Source organism: Neopsephotus bourkii, unplaced genomic scaffold, assembly GCF_033783945.1.
Source record: "Neopsephotus bourkii isolate Nb327-2 ecotype Australia unplaced genomic scaffold, CSIRO-AGI_Nbou_v1 NB_962, whole genome shotgun sequence".
NCBI classification, from domain to species: domain Eukaryota; kingdom Metazoa; phylum Chordata; class Aves; order Psittaciformes; family Psittacidae; genus Neopsephotus; species Neopsephotus bourkii.
Window position 1 is genome coordinate 10,635,158 of NW_026901456.1, and position 14,782 is coordinate 10,649,939.

Sequence of the window (14,782 nt, forward strand, 5' to 3'; positions counted from 1 at the left end):
GGGGAAAAGAGTTGAATTTATTGTTAGTTCACATAGATTTGGGTAGTAGGAAGCAAAGACAAAAATTAACACCACCACCTCTACTCCCTGGGCACTCCCTTGCTCCTGACTCCCTTAACCTCAATCCCAGGGTGGTGTAAGGGGATGGGGAATTGGGGTCTGCAGTCAGTCCGTAACAGCCCTTCTCTGCCACACCTTCATTCTCACACAGTGCCCCTCCTGTGTGTGTCCTCCAGGGAATGTCCACCTGCTCCAGCATGGGGTCCTCCTTGAGCTGACGGGTGGATACCTGCTCCACCATGACCTCTGTAGGGGCTGCATGTCAATGTCTGCTGGGGAACCTGTAGCACCTCTTCCTGTTCCTCGTGCTCTCACCTCGGTGCTCACTGGCTGTTTCTCACACTTTTCCCCATATTCCTCACTGCTGGGCAATGTTTTTCCCTTTCTTGCCCTTTACCTGAGGCACCACCATCTTGACTGCTGTGCTGAGCAGTACCCCTGCAGTGAGTCCATTGGAACCACCAGTGTTCAGCATGGGGCAGTCCCAGCCTCCCCTCAGAGGGAACACTCCTGCAGTACACACACACACACACACACTTGCCAGCATCTTGATATCTAAACACCTACACCAAATAATGCTATTGTATTCCTTATGTAGTATGTATTGCTGCTAAATATGCTATTTTACACCATAGGAGGAAATGTAGAATGGACAATTGCTTGCAAGGGCACGTTTTCATCAGAACAGGATGTTCTGTAGATTGGCCTTTACTGTACTGCAAGTGCCCAGCAGACTTAAATGCACTGCAAAAGAACCCTCAAAACCAAACCCCAAACCTTTAAGTCTACTTCTCACAGCACATAGTCACTTTTAACCATGTTTGTCTCTCTATTTGTTTACTTAAAATACAGAGAAGGTCCTGAGCTGAGAAGAAGGACACATAATTCTTGGAAATACACAGTCAAATTAGGTATCATGTGATACATAGGATTCTTAGTGTCATTAGCTACATGATCCAGATGACCGTGTATCTCCCTGAATTTTAATGCCTCTTTTAAATAGCTTGCTTTGTCCCTGTGATATCTTGCCTTCTAGCTATTTTTGCTTTTTGTCTTGAAAAATTGCTTTTCTCTAGACTTCCCAGGTTCCATAAGAGCAATTGGAAAGCCTCATAGGAAGGCAGAATCTTCAGAGTATATGTGATTTTTCCATTCATATGGATGAAAAATATTTAAACATTTATTACCAAAAATGTTTGGGGTCTTTAATGTGTAAGGTTACACCTGCTCCAAAATTGCTAATGGGTACCTCTGCACCCAAATGCCAGGAAGTTTAGCACTGAGATAAACAAGACTTGGGTAAGCCAGACTGCTCTGTGCTGTTACATGGTATCTTCTGTACTAAAGATTTCCAGAATGCAGTATGCATACCACTAATGTCATATGAGTAGTGTAAGTGGTATATGAATAATGTTTGAAGAGGCAGGTGTTGCTGCTTACATACATGCAGAGCCTGATACAGAGCTGGAAATGTTGATGCTTTTGTTGTCATAAATGATGGTATTTTGGTGTGGGGAAGTTAGGAAATGCCTTCTGTCAATTTATTACTCCTTGTAGATGCAAAAAGGAGTAAGGACTAGTTAACGCGGCACAGTCAGATCATATTCCTGCATTAGCTGATATTAACAAAGGATGGTCTTTACTGAGTAAGCTTCTACCAGGAAAGTGTTTCCTAGGTGTTTGTTACTAGAGCTGTGACTTAGCTAACTCACATGCAAATGGTGTGCAGGACAGGCTAGAGTAGTTTAGCAAGAGTTGCTTTACCCGACAAGACTGAATTAAATAAGTTCCCTGTGAACACCTCAGGTTTTCCAGACTTAATTGCAAACTCTCCTAGACAAAACAAAGGTGCTGAAAGCCTTGAATGGAGCCTCTGAATTCCACTGTAGAATCAGTAAGGAAGAATAATTTATGAAGATGGTACAAGCAGTAACAGTTTACTACAGTTAAGGTTTGTTCTTCTGTTGGTACTTGGTGGAACCAGAGTAGTCTAAATAGGGCAGTGTTTGTACATGTCACTGATGCCTTGAGCATTCAGACTTAATTTGTACAAATCCTTTGCAGTGGAAACAAACCTCTTTACAATGGGAAACATTTATAGGGAGAAGTGAAATATTTGTTGCCCTTTTTTTTTTTTTGGCTTAATGTGTTACACAGAAGTTGAATGAAGTAATTTTAATCAGTTTACCCACTCAAAAAAATTGTCTGTACTAAATACATTTTTTTTCTATGGTGTACGTTCATTACCAATCTAGAATCAGTACTGTCCCAGAACCATTACTGTGTGGCACTCATTGAAAGCACCCTGTGAAACAAGTTAGGGTTATCTTCTTATCTGTAGTAAGACATTGCCTTCTTCAAATAAATGAACAACATATTTGCTAGCATTTTGCATTGGCTGCGCTGGCTAAAGCTTGGGCAAAGCATCAGACCAGTCTATGCTCTTTCCAGTTAGAAGCAGCTCTACAGTGTCTTTGTACATCCTCTCTGGATAAACAATGCCTGTTTCAAAGGTTGTCCAAATTGATATTTTTACCTTTATATGTCATGTTTCACTTAATAATGCTCTTATGTAAGTCTAATTTCACAGTCTGCAGGGCAGGATAAAATACTCCTTAATTTATAAAAATATAAATCAAGCAAAGGGAAACAACTGATTTGTCTTACTGGATATATTTAATAAATACTAAACTTAAGGAAAAAGGATTTTGTTAACAGCTTAACCCACAAACAAAACTTATAAAAACTGTTTTCATTTTTAGTTTAATGCAGCAATATTCTTTGTTGCCATATTTGACACACTTCACTTTGACTCAATTTTGTTTTTATTTCCATTTAGGACGTGTAGGAACACCTCATTTTATGGCCCCAGAAGTGGTAAAAAGGGAACCTTATGGGAAGCCTGTAGATGTTTGGGGTTGTGGCGTGATCCTTTTTATCCTGCTAAGCGGTTGTTTGCCTTTTTATGGAACCAAGGAAAGATTATTTGAAGGCATTATTAAAGGAAAATACAAGGTAAATGACAGTATACCTGAATCCTTTTCCAGTGATTTTTGCTGGTAAAATTTCTGGCAGTTGATTTTTGTATTTAGCCTCATGTAATTTGAAGCTTATAGAAATCTGTGTTACACAGGAAGAAAAATGATTTTCTGTCTCCAGTCTGTCTTGTTCCTGCTGTGCTTTGTATTAATGTTGGTAATTAGAATATGCGACTATTTATTCAGATGAAATAATAAATGGGTGCAACAACTACACTCTAATTGTACATTTAGCTCAGTAGGATTGTGTAAGGTTTAGCTGTGTAGTATAATGTACTGTATGTTTCCTTGGGTTTATAGGTAATTTAAATTTATTAATCAACTGAAAGAACTATCATAAAGGCTGGTCATCATATTGTCTTGATGTAAAACAAAATGCATGTTACTGTAAATACGTAGTTACACATTTTTCTTTATATTACAGTATGTAGTAAAGTGCTGATGATGATTCAAAAGGATCCACTTAGAACTGAAAGCAGATTGGTGTGCATGCAAGATATGCATGTTTCACAATACAAGTATCCTAGAGCCATTGTGGAGGCAAATTTAAAGCTTTGACTTCACTGTTTTTGTGGTTTTGTCAAAGACCAGTATGCAACTGAGGTCATACATGAGTTGTGTATTAGCAAATTAAGAGTCGAAACTCCTAAAACTGCCTGATAGCCTGTAGTATGGTTTAGAAAGTATTTTATTATATGAACTTAACAGTATTCTGCTAGAATATAAGTGACAGCAGTGGTACTGCACTGGGTCAGGAATTTTGTATTCCTAGAAACAGCAGGATTTCTTCAGGGCACAAGCTTTGGAATTGCTTAGAGTGGTAAGATGTTCAGTTTCACTTTATGGAAGTTTTCTTTATGAAATCTCTTAAACAGCTAAAAACTTCTGGAAGTGTATGAGTTAACTTTTCTTTGTTAAAAAAAAAAATAGACTTGGACAGTACATTGTGTCTTCTCAGTTCCTTCTCTGTTCCTGTTTCCACAATGATATGTCTATTCAGTGAAAATAACTACAAGGATTTTAAAACCATCTTGCTGCAAATTTGCAATTATCTTCCTTCCATTAGGGCTAATTTTCTTTAGTATGGTTTTATCGGATGAGATGTTCCTGCCTATGGCAGGGGAGTTGGAACTAGATGATCTTAAGGTCCTTTCCAACTCTTAACTATTCTGTGATTCTATGATCTTAACTAGTTGGACACAAACCTGCATATGCACAAGATGAAGAAGTATTCAAACTCATCCTTCGCATTGTTGTCTCCTCAAGATACAGTTCTGTTCTAACAAGAATTGCAATTTCTTGTATTGTTGATCACATGTTAGTAGGCTTTCCTGCCTTAGTGGCTGAAGATCCTTAACTATTGTAAAGTTGAATGTATTGGTAAGAGATATAGTCCATGACACCTCTGGAACAGGAACAGAGGAGTCCTTAACAGGCATTAGCTTACTCCCCTCATACTCAGAATCACTGGCATGAAATTGTGGTTTGACCTAGACTGACTATCATGCCGTTCCTTGTAGTGATTTCAGGAGTAGACTTAATTTCTACATTTATCATATGCATAGGTAACTTTTTCTATTTTTTCTTTTTCTAATGAAGGGTCACTTTTATCTGAACAAAACGTAGCATAGGTAGAAAATGTGCAGTGATTATAACACAATACCAAGGATATACCAGCTTTTATGTGATACAGAGCTCACTGTTTTCAATTTTGTATGTCATTTCAATAGCTACTAATGTATGATTTTGTACATTATTACAAATCTTAGAAACTTCTTTTTACATTTATTATAATAAAATGTTTACAGGTTCCAACCACTGTTTAATCTATGCAATTACTTTACATAAAAAGTAGGTTCTATTCTATATTGTTATTATTAATTTAATTTCATTTTTTCTTGCTTGTAATCAGATGAATCCTAGGCAGTGGAGCCATATTTCTGAAAGTGCCAAAGATCTGGTACGTCGCATGCTTATGCTGGATCCAGCGGAAAGGATAACAGTATATGAAGCGCTGAATCATCCCTGGTTAAAGGTAGTAAAAGCAGTTGTTGACATGCCAGTTTCCTCTGCAAGGGAGAAAATGATTTATTTCTTTGAACTTTTCATAGTAGATGTGACATTGTAGGAAATGTGTCATAATGTGCTTTAAATACTTTATACAATTAGAGCCTGAGCTTTTGATAATTGCTAGACTTGAACTCTTGCTTAACAGCAATAGCAAACTCACTTAGGCATCTTTAGCAGCATCAGAGTATAGACATTGAAATGGGAAATGACAGGTGTGTTGCACATTTAAAAAGTGGCTATTACCGGTTCAGAGCATTTCATTTTCTGTGGCAGAAACTGAAGGATTAACTATTTTTCTTTGTTAACCTCTTTATTTTCTATAGTGTGAGCCCAGGGTGGAGAATCAGAATATCAATAACTTAAACAGGGCACTTATTTGGAAAGGGTGGTATTCTGATGTCTGCTTCTGAACTGTATATAAAGTTATACAGTAGACAAATATTCACGCACACACACAAAAGACCACAAAAAAAAGAACAGGGGAAGCACAGGCTCATCTGTTCTTCTTCCGAGTAAATGATCTATCAGCAAATGGAATACATTTCTCAGCTGTCTTTCTGGCTCTAAATCTTGTATTCCAAGCTGCAGAATGGTCTAGCTTATAAAAGGAGGGCAGGAGTGTGCAGCTCTTGGGAATAACAGTGGTTAAGACACTCTTCTGAATATTGGGAAACTGGGGGTTGGAACTTATCCAGTTGAAAGGAGCCGATGTCATCAGCCATTGAGCTTGTACTTCCTCCTCTGTTAGACATGTACCCCATCTCCCAAGCTTACCTGAAGTACCAAGCACCCCTTAAAAGAGTGCTTGAACACGTTGCTTTTCTGGGAGTAGCAGAACTACTACTTCATGTTTGCCCCCTTCAGACTTCAATGCTAGCCACAGACTGACTAAAACTACAACAGTAAAACAAAAGGGTAGGGTCTTACTGCAAAGTGGGAAATAAAATTACAAAAATAAAATACTCCTGGCCCCAATTAAGAATTCTTTCCAAATATTTTAATCTCTCTCAATTTCTTGACATTTTCATGCAGTTTCAATTACTCTTCATTCTCCTTAGGATGCTTATAAGCTGGTACATTTCTTCTCTAGTTTCCTAATGCAGTGAGAATATTAAGAGATTATTTTTAATGTTTCTTTTGTTTTGGTTGAGGTTTTTTGTGTTTTTATTTTCTGAAGGAGAGAGATCGCTATGCATACAAGATTCACCTTCCAGAAACAGTAGAACAATTGAGAAAATTCAATGCAAGACGAAAACTAAAGGTAAAGTGAATGTACTGCTAAAACAATATAATCAGAGAAGTTACATTTTGTGTGATACTTTATTCATTTTAAATGTGCTAAGAGAAATCTATACTCTGAAATCAGCAATAAAATAGCAAATTGAAACAGAGTTCACAGCTGTTTATTGCAGTGTCCTGCAGAGGGTGTTCATCCTGTCTTAATGCATAGATTTCAAACTAAATTTCAGCGCAAATTGTCAGATATCAACCCAGGTGTGTTTGAGGTCTTCCTTTAAAATTAATTCAGTAATACTATGTAATATGAATTATTGGAGAGAATGGTACAATGGCTTCTGTTAATATTCTGTTACATTTATAATAAAAGGAACATAATGTTTTAATGTCTTTTTTCAGAAAGAGCTGAGATGGATTCTTCGGTTTATCCCCTTTATGTTGAACTAAAGATTATTTTCTAGCTGTACTGAAAGTATGTTAACGTTTTAGCCCAAGGCAACATGGTTTCCCCTCAGTTCCTATCTTGGAAAGTTTATCAGAAAAACATTTTAAAATTCACTGAAAATCTGAGAAAATTGAAACAGAAGTGTGCAGCATTACAATTCATGAGTGGTATTTATGATTTGTAATAAAACACAGAATCAGATATACATACTGAGTTGCTGCTGTTCAAAATCTTAATGTAGCTGCAACATTAGGATGCAAGAGTTGTCGTAGATCATCACAAACAGCACTTTCCCTTAGGTGGTTTGTGTGTCCAGGTAATGCTTTCATTAAAATGTTGGCTACTGCGTTTCAGAATATGACCTGTTTTCCTGCTCTAGATGCAGTTTCAGATCTTCCCCATATTTCTTCTGGGGAGGCAACTGTATTTAGTCACCAGAGAGGTTTTATAGAATCGTAGAATAGTTAGGGTTGGAAAGAACCTTAAGATCATTATACCGTGCTATTTGTTTTCTACCATTTTTAATCAAAGCACTGTTCTACAGAATGTTTCATGAGATTATATATTGTTCATTTTGCCTGCTGCTAAACTTGCTTCCATGTAATGCTCATTCTTGGGGTCTGAGATTAATACATTTTCATATAGATATATTTTGGATATATAGTTCTGTCAGTGTCAGATTCTGACCATTTCTCAAACAACAACATATTGTGTTGTTTTAAAGGGTAAATTTTTGTACTTGCTAAACCACCCAGTCTAGGTAAGAGGGGAAGTGGAAATAAGTCTCCTGTCCCAAGGAACAAGGGATAGGACAAGAGGAAACAGCCTCGAGCAGCACCAGGAGAGGTTTAGGCTGGATATTAGAAACAATTCCTTCCCCCAGGCGTTGAAACAGGCTGCCCAGGGCAGTGGTGGAGTCACTATCCCTGGAAGCATTCCCAAACTGTGTAGATAAGGCCTTAGTGACATGGCTTAGTGGTGGGCTTGGCAGTGCTGGGGAATGGTTGGAGTTGATGATCTTGAAGGTCTTTTCCAACCTGGTTGATTCCATGACTCCAAATTAGAAATTTTGATTACATTATACAACAGGAATTTAGGCTTTGCACTTGTTGTTTTAAAATAATAAATAAATCCCCTTGCAAAGAACATATTTACTGTTTATTAGAGTCGTGTATGACCAGCTGTTCTGTTCGATACGCTCACCAGTAATAGTGAAGCAAAGCTGACAACTATAAAATTTATTTACTCTTCAATGTGAAAGTCAAAACCTGAGAGACCTCAGGAGATTGAGTGATCCAAGATATTTGGAACTGTTTCATTATCCTTCTTTGTGTAATTTAGGCTTTATGGGTGTTTTTATTCAGGGGGCAGTACTAGCAGCTGTGTCAAGCCACAAATTCAACTCCTTCTATGGTGACCCCCCTGAAGAGCTGCCAGACTTCTCTGAAGACCCCACCTCCTCAGGTATTGTAACAGAGAGTATATTTACTGCAGTCAACCTGTTTTAATGCTATACTGACTGAGTGCCAAGTATTTAATAATTTCTCATGATTTTGTAAAGTTGCATATTAAGTTAACACTTAAATGTGAAAGCATGAAGAGTGCTAGTGACTGGAGAAAATGAAGATAAAATCTCTGCACAGTTGTAAGTTTCTACAGAAATCTGTCTGATTTTTTAATTTGTTTTATGTACATTTAATTACAAATGGTGCTATAACCTCATATTTCTCTTTATATTACTTGAGTGTAAAAACTTATTGAAATTTTGTCTTGAATCAGGGGCAAGGAGCAAGGGCAGTATCAAGGTTCTCATACCTTACTAGTAGTTGTTTCTAGAGAGAAAATATTGTGTACTAGAGTTTCTTGACCTCCTGTTTTGGAGGATAGTATGAATTAAGATGTCTCCTCTTTGGAATACATTGAACAGTATTTCTGATAGTATAACTCAGATCTTCAGAGAGAGACAATACCTGTGCTTCAGGGACCTCCCAACATACTTCAAAGGAGAAGACATATACCTTTGCTGTGCTCTGAGCACATAGCTACACCTTGGGCAGAATGGTGATCTTACTCCAAGTAATCCTTTCGTCCAGAAATTCAAATAACCCAGCAATCCCTATACTAACACAGCCCTATCATAGTTAGGTATCATAATTCCGATCTAATGTTACTCATGATGTTTGCAGTGCAAAAGTCTGTGTGTTCTATCTGACCTAAAATTAGGATTTAGGATCAGGTTAAATGAACCTTTAAGAAAAACCTAAAGCAAATTGGACTCTCTTATTTTCCTAAACTGAATGGTACTGGCAGAATATTTATTGTATACATCAACTTTACTGGAAGACATTTCAAGAACTTAATTACAGGTGCTGAACTACTGTGTGATGATTCTTTTCCCCAATACTTTAATAGGTGATAAAATTACTGATTGGCTGCATATGTTAAGTGTTACTTTTTTGCTTTTTCATATAAGCAAGTAATTTTCATAAATTATTTCAATGTCATTAATGTAGGAAGTGGGGGCAATTTTTTTGGTTGAAATTCTTAAATTTCATTTCTTGGAATTCAATTAAATCACTTCATCTTTAGAGGTGCACACTGCTCATCATTTCTGCAGAAGTGAACGGGAATCTCAGATCATTTATTAAAAATGAGTAATAACAGCCTCATGGCGTAACTTCAGGCAGCTAGCTCTTGAATACTTGATGTACTTGTAAGTAAGTATCTGTATATTCTTTAAAGAAAGAATAAGTCTGTTTTACTTCACCCAGAATTACTTGCAGTTCTTTAATTCTTGTTTCAGTTACTTCCCCCATTTCAATAAAACAAACAGGCCACCAGCGTGATTGGTAGTAGCAACTTTCCTAATCTGAAAGCTGCAGTTCCTCTTTCCAGTTTCAGTCTCGCCTCAACAAGGCATGTGTCTTCCTCATATAGTGATGTAATTGCAGATATCAGTATATAACAAAGGTACAAGTTCTATTGTTTTCTGCTCACAGAAAATATGAATCCACTACTTATGTAAATTCTATGAAATATCTATTCTGGATCCATTATTATGTTCTGTTCATCTCTGAAATAACTGAAACAATAGCTTGGATTTCTCAGGAAAGCGTAGCTGTTCCTAGAATAACATTGTTGATCTCACTGATGGGAGATCACAGTGATCAGGAAATCATACTAAGTGAGTAGTTTTCATGATGTGTCCCTGACTGACTACATTAGCTGATAAAATATTTAATATCACGGGATAAACACTAATAAACACTGCAACTTTCAGCTTCTGAAATTGCTAGATATGGAAATTGATCCTCTTCAGAAGAACACTAATAAAGTTTTCAAATATTTTTAGCTTGTAAAGATAGACTCTTGTAATGATTCTAAACTGAGCTACTTTATAGATATTACACATAAAACTCTTGAATTGCCGTAAAAACTTGGCTATCTTAAAGGTTATTTAAGTCTCCTTCCTAACAGCTCATAATGCTATTCCAGACCGTAAACTCTAATGAAGAGCATTTAATATTTTAAATGTTGCAGCCTATTTAATCCTCCCATAAAATTTCATGGAGCTTATAATTGAATTTAAAGGAGTTGTCAGAAATGGGCAAATGTGGAACTCCTACCAAGATAAAGATGTAAAAATATAAATGCTTATTGGGTTATGCAAATTGTATATCCTGTCCTCCTCCAGGTCTTTCTAAACACAGAAACAAAAAAAAAATTAGTTCTTTCCTTTTGCTGGATCAATCTAGAGATGTTCTTCCTCAGAGTTCAGTGAACCTGGGACTGCTGGAACCTTCGAGCATCTTCCTATATTACCAGACAGCCTGGGTTATGAAGGCATTATAGGTAGCAAGTCAGGTGACTTTTTTAGATGTAGAATCACAAAAGATATTCTTGTTAGAGAGCTTTCCAATGAGGGTCAGCAAACTGTATAACTAAATTAGATGGCAATGAACACAGATAAATTTCGTATGAAGTCAACCAGGTATTTTTCTGTACACATCTTCCTTTCATTCATAGAATGTATTAATAATTATGGGTTTCCACAGCTTGTTCTGGGTGATCTATTTCCTCTTTAGTCAGTAGCTGTCCTCAGAAAGACTAGACTTTACCCACTATCATTCTGTTGGTAACAAGGCAGAAGGTCAGCCTCACTAAATTTTGAGAAAGTATGGCAAAGACTTTTAAAATGTTTTGAAAAATTGAGTAAATATTTTTAAGCTAAAACAATATTACTTTGCTGCTGATAGGCTGTGTTCAGTAACCTCTTCAGTAAAGCCACTGAACAGCTCAAATGACACACATCTTGCAAATATTTTTTTGCTAGAATGTAAAACATTTTACTTCCAGGTTGCGTGTCCTCAAGTCATTGTAAATGTCAATTTCCCAAGTTAGTGAATGTTTTGGATATTTTTAATATGCTGTAACAAACATATAGCAATCAGCAGCCCTAACGGCGAAATCTGACACATAAGAAAAATTGGCCCTGTAGAGAGTATTGGAAGTGGACCGTTAAATTAATTAGGTTCCAGAGAAATTACAGTCAGTTCGCTCTCTGCTGCACTTCTCCATCCAACTCCCTTCTCTCTCCCCGGCCCTCCCTGGCTCTCCTATCACCTTATTGCAAATTAGATTAAGATAGAGAATTTCCTCTGCTTATGTCAAATGCTGACCATTTGTTGCCTTACAGGGAGTACAGAAGCATAATTTTCAAGTGTTTTAACAAAAGGCTAAAGAGCGAACATCACCAGTGTAAAGCTTTTCACTTCTCCTCCTTCTGCTTTTTCAGCTTCCCCATTCTGCAGAGCCCAAGAAAAGGCTGTGGAATTGTTTTGCATTTTGACTTGGGAAGCTGAATTCAGGAAGTCCATTCAGTTTACTTTGGAGTTTTAAGTAGAATTATGATGTTTAAGTTTTTAGACCAACAGTTAGAAAAGCCCATAAATTGAAGAGGGTGTTTATAACTTTGTATTTCCAAAAACTGTTTTGTAGCCACCTTTTAGAACCACTGAGTCAGTGTTGGATTTAAGCCAGTCAATAGCCCATAGACTTTGGAAAACTGCAGAACTGTTTTTTAGATTAAAGCAAACCTTACTTTTTGCGTGAAGGACTTTCCTCTATAATGCCTGCTTGAATTGCTTGGTTTATACTGCTCATATTCTGAAATGCGACTAACAAGTTTCAGAGTGGCTTTTTGCTGCAAAAAGACCTAGATTCCTGTAAGGCATCTTGTAATGCTGTATTTCAGTTTAACCACAAAGAAGGTACAGCAGCATATTTTATAACACACTGACTGACCAAGTGTACTTACTTAGTGCAGGCTAACAAATAGCACTTCCTAAACATTTCTGTGATTTCTGAGCTCTGTGGTAACAGTAAAGGTGATAAACATAGAAGCAGTGCTTTTGCACTGCACAGTGGGCAAGCACTTTAAGTGTACATTAGTGTTTCTAGCTTGTTTTCTCAACTGCAAGGCATAAATTTCATGTGGCGTTTTTACAAATGCATTTTGATATTTTGTCTCAGGATTGCTGTAAATTAAAATTTTCATTCTTTTAATTTGTTCTACTGTTGTCGTATCGAATTAGGAAATTTTAGCAGTATGAGATCTTGATTTTCAAATTTGAAAGTAACGGCAATGGGGGAAAAGCTGAATCAAAGAGCATTTCAGAGTGAGATCAAATAGCAAATGTATGGCCAAGTTGTTTAATATACATTAAACTAGCTTAATGCATAAGTTAGTGACTGCTTAGTAGTTTTATGGGATTTAGATTTCATGAAAAACGGGCAATATAAGTCCATATCTTAAAAACTATCAGTCTCGTTGACACAAGAAAGAAAAGGAAATCCTGTTGTTATGAAAAACTTTCTACTTATTTTGTAAATAGTTGCAAGGGGCCTTGTGTAACATTTTTAAGCATGACTTCTTTGGGGGAGGGAGGGAAATCATTTACCTTATAATTTACTGTTATTAATTCCTTATTTAGTATTACAGGTATAACTGACAGGTTTGACAGGTTTGAATCATAAATTTGAGTGTTTCTGATATCCCACTATTATCTCTATAATTTTTCAGCTGTTATATCTTCTGGTTCTGGTATGTTTAGATACAAAACCTTTTAAGTATATAAAGTCATTATTAATTAAAACCAGTAGTAAAGTGGTTGTGTTTCTACATGATTCTCATATTGGTTCTCACTGAAACTTTGGTAAAAATAACTTCAATATAATATTGCTAAATTCTAGTTAGTAAATATTAGTAAATTAGTACGATGTTATGCTTCATTTACAGTATGTTGAATTAGTTTTTCTATTCACGTTTTATGATAATCTTACTTGAAATAATTTTTTGTTCATGAGTTTTTTAAAATAGTTTAACCAGTGTTGGAAAAAGTCTAGTATTACAGATACCTAGCACTGTGTACATGTGCTACCTTCCCAATGCCAAGCGTTTGTTTTCCTCCCATCCCAGCCTGCAAGTCCCATTTGCTTCAGACATAGAAACCGTATTAAAAAAAGGGGGGGGGCGGGGGGGGGTCCTTGTCACTTTGTTCATACTGTTTTGTGGCTAAAATAGTGTGCTAGGTTGCAGCTTTATAAATCGCTTGTTCTGAAATCTTCATACTGTTTGTTGTTTGTCCAAATGCTGCCTTCCTACTAGGACTTCTAGCAGCAGAAAGTAGGTATCCCTTTGTTTTCCTTTAAGGCATATCATTCAGCTATGGTGTATGTCTTTGCATGTTTAAAAACCAGCTTTCTTCTCTTTGCTATTTTCAGTTTTAATACTGCCTGTTCAAGAAAAATAGCCTGTACATTTTTGACTAAATCTTTCTATAATTTTGAAAGCATAATTAACCAGGAGCAATATGTTTTCCAAGGAATTCCGAAGATTCTAGTTTAGAGGCAGTATTAAAATTACCTGGGTTTTTTGTTTTCAATATCTGCAACGCAACTGAAATAAAATTTATTTTTTATCAAATTAATAAAGGATAAAATGATGTGGGTTTGCATTTTAGTTCCAAAATTAGTGTTTTCCTGGACTAATGGGCTTTTTTGTCCTAACACTGAACATATACTGTAATATTAGTCATACATTCTTTCTTGCTATCCCCTTTCTTGCATGAACATTCTTGACCATTCTGTGTTGATGTGATACACGATATATGCATATACATTTTGTATATGCATTTATATTTGTATATACATTTTATATATACATTTGTGTATACATTTTGCATATGAATACACCTGATTTAATTATATAGTATATGTCTTCTCAGTGAAGGAATATTACTTACATGTAGGGAAGAGGTTTTGCTGCAAGTTAGCTGCACTTTTCATGAAAGATTGAAAATGCAAACACTTCTAATATCTACAGAGTAGACAGAGGAGAAGGTGTGACATTCTAGACCCTTTGACACAAACCACAACCATTTCGAAAACAATTTCAGTGTCTCAAAATACAAGCTGTAAAAGCTGGGGGGTCTCTTGCATCTTTTTAAGAGTTATAAGCTAACAGTTCTTTCATTCTAGGTCAGGGCAGCACAACAGATGTTCATGATCCATCTCTGGTCTAAGTCATGGATTGTTGTTTGGTTCATTCTTTTGATGTTACAGGTTGTGGGGATGTTGTTCCTTATCTGCCTGTATCCCTGTCTCAGAATGCTTGCCCAAGCTGAGCTCCTGCACAAGAGCTGCTGCGATGCCCTGTCCCTGGAAATGTTCAAGGCCAGGCTGGATGGGGCTTTGAGCAACCTGGTTTAGTGAAAGGTGTCTCTGCCCATGGCAGGGGCTTGGAACTAGGGCATCTCTAAGGTCCCTTAAAACTCAAACCATTCTGTGACTGTGTATATGGGAAGCATGTATCTCCCACCTTATTTTGAGCTATTATATGCATATAAATACATAGACATGCACACTCATGCTT

The 14,782-nt window shown here is 36.6% G+C and overlaps 1 protein-coding gene across 12 annotated transcripts in view; it reads left to right on the forward strand.

Moving 5' to 3' along the window:
- Positions 1–14,782, forward strand: part of CASK (calcium/calmodulin dependent serine protein kinase) — a 197,748-nt gene that overhangs the window by 116,596 nt on the left and 66,370 nt on the right. For 9 of the 12 annotated variants that reach the window (XM_061359328.1, XM_061359325.1, XM_061359327.1 and 6 more), the window contains 5 exons: positions 2,900–3,075; positions 5,011–5,133; positions 6,346–6,429; positions 8,214–8,313; positions 13,517–13,534. In XM_061359328.1, coding sequence (XP_061215312.1) covers positions 2,900–3,075; positions 5,011–5,133; positions 6,346–6,429; positions 8,214–8,313; positions 13,517–13,534 — 501 coding nt within the window. The remainder of the gene's footprint in view (positions 1–2,899; positions 3,076–5,010; positions 5,134–6,345; positions 6,430–8,213; positions 8,314–13,516; positions 13,535–14,782) is intronic. The other 3 variants (XM_061359334.1, XM_061359326.1, XM_061359332.1) reach the window with 1 other exon arrangement.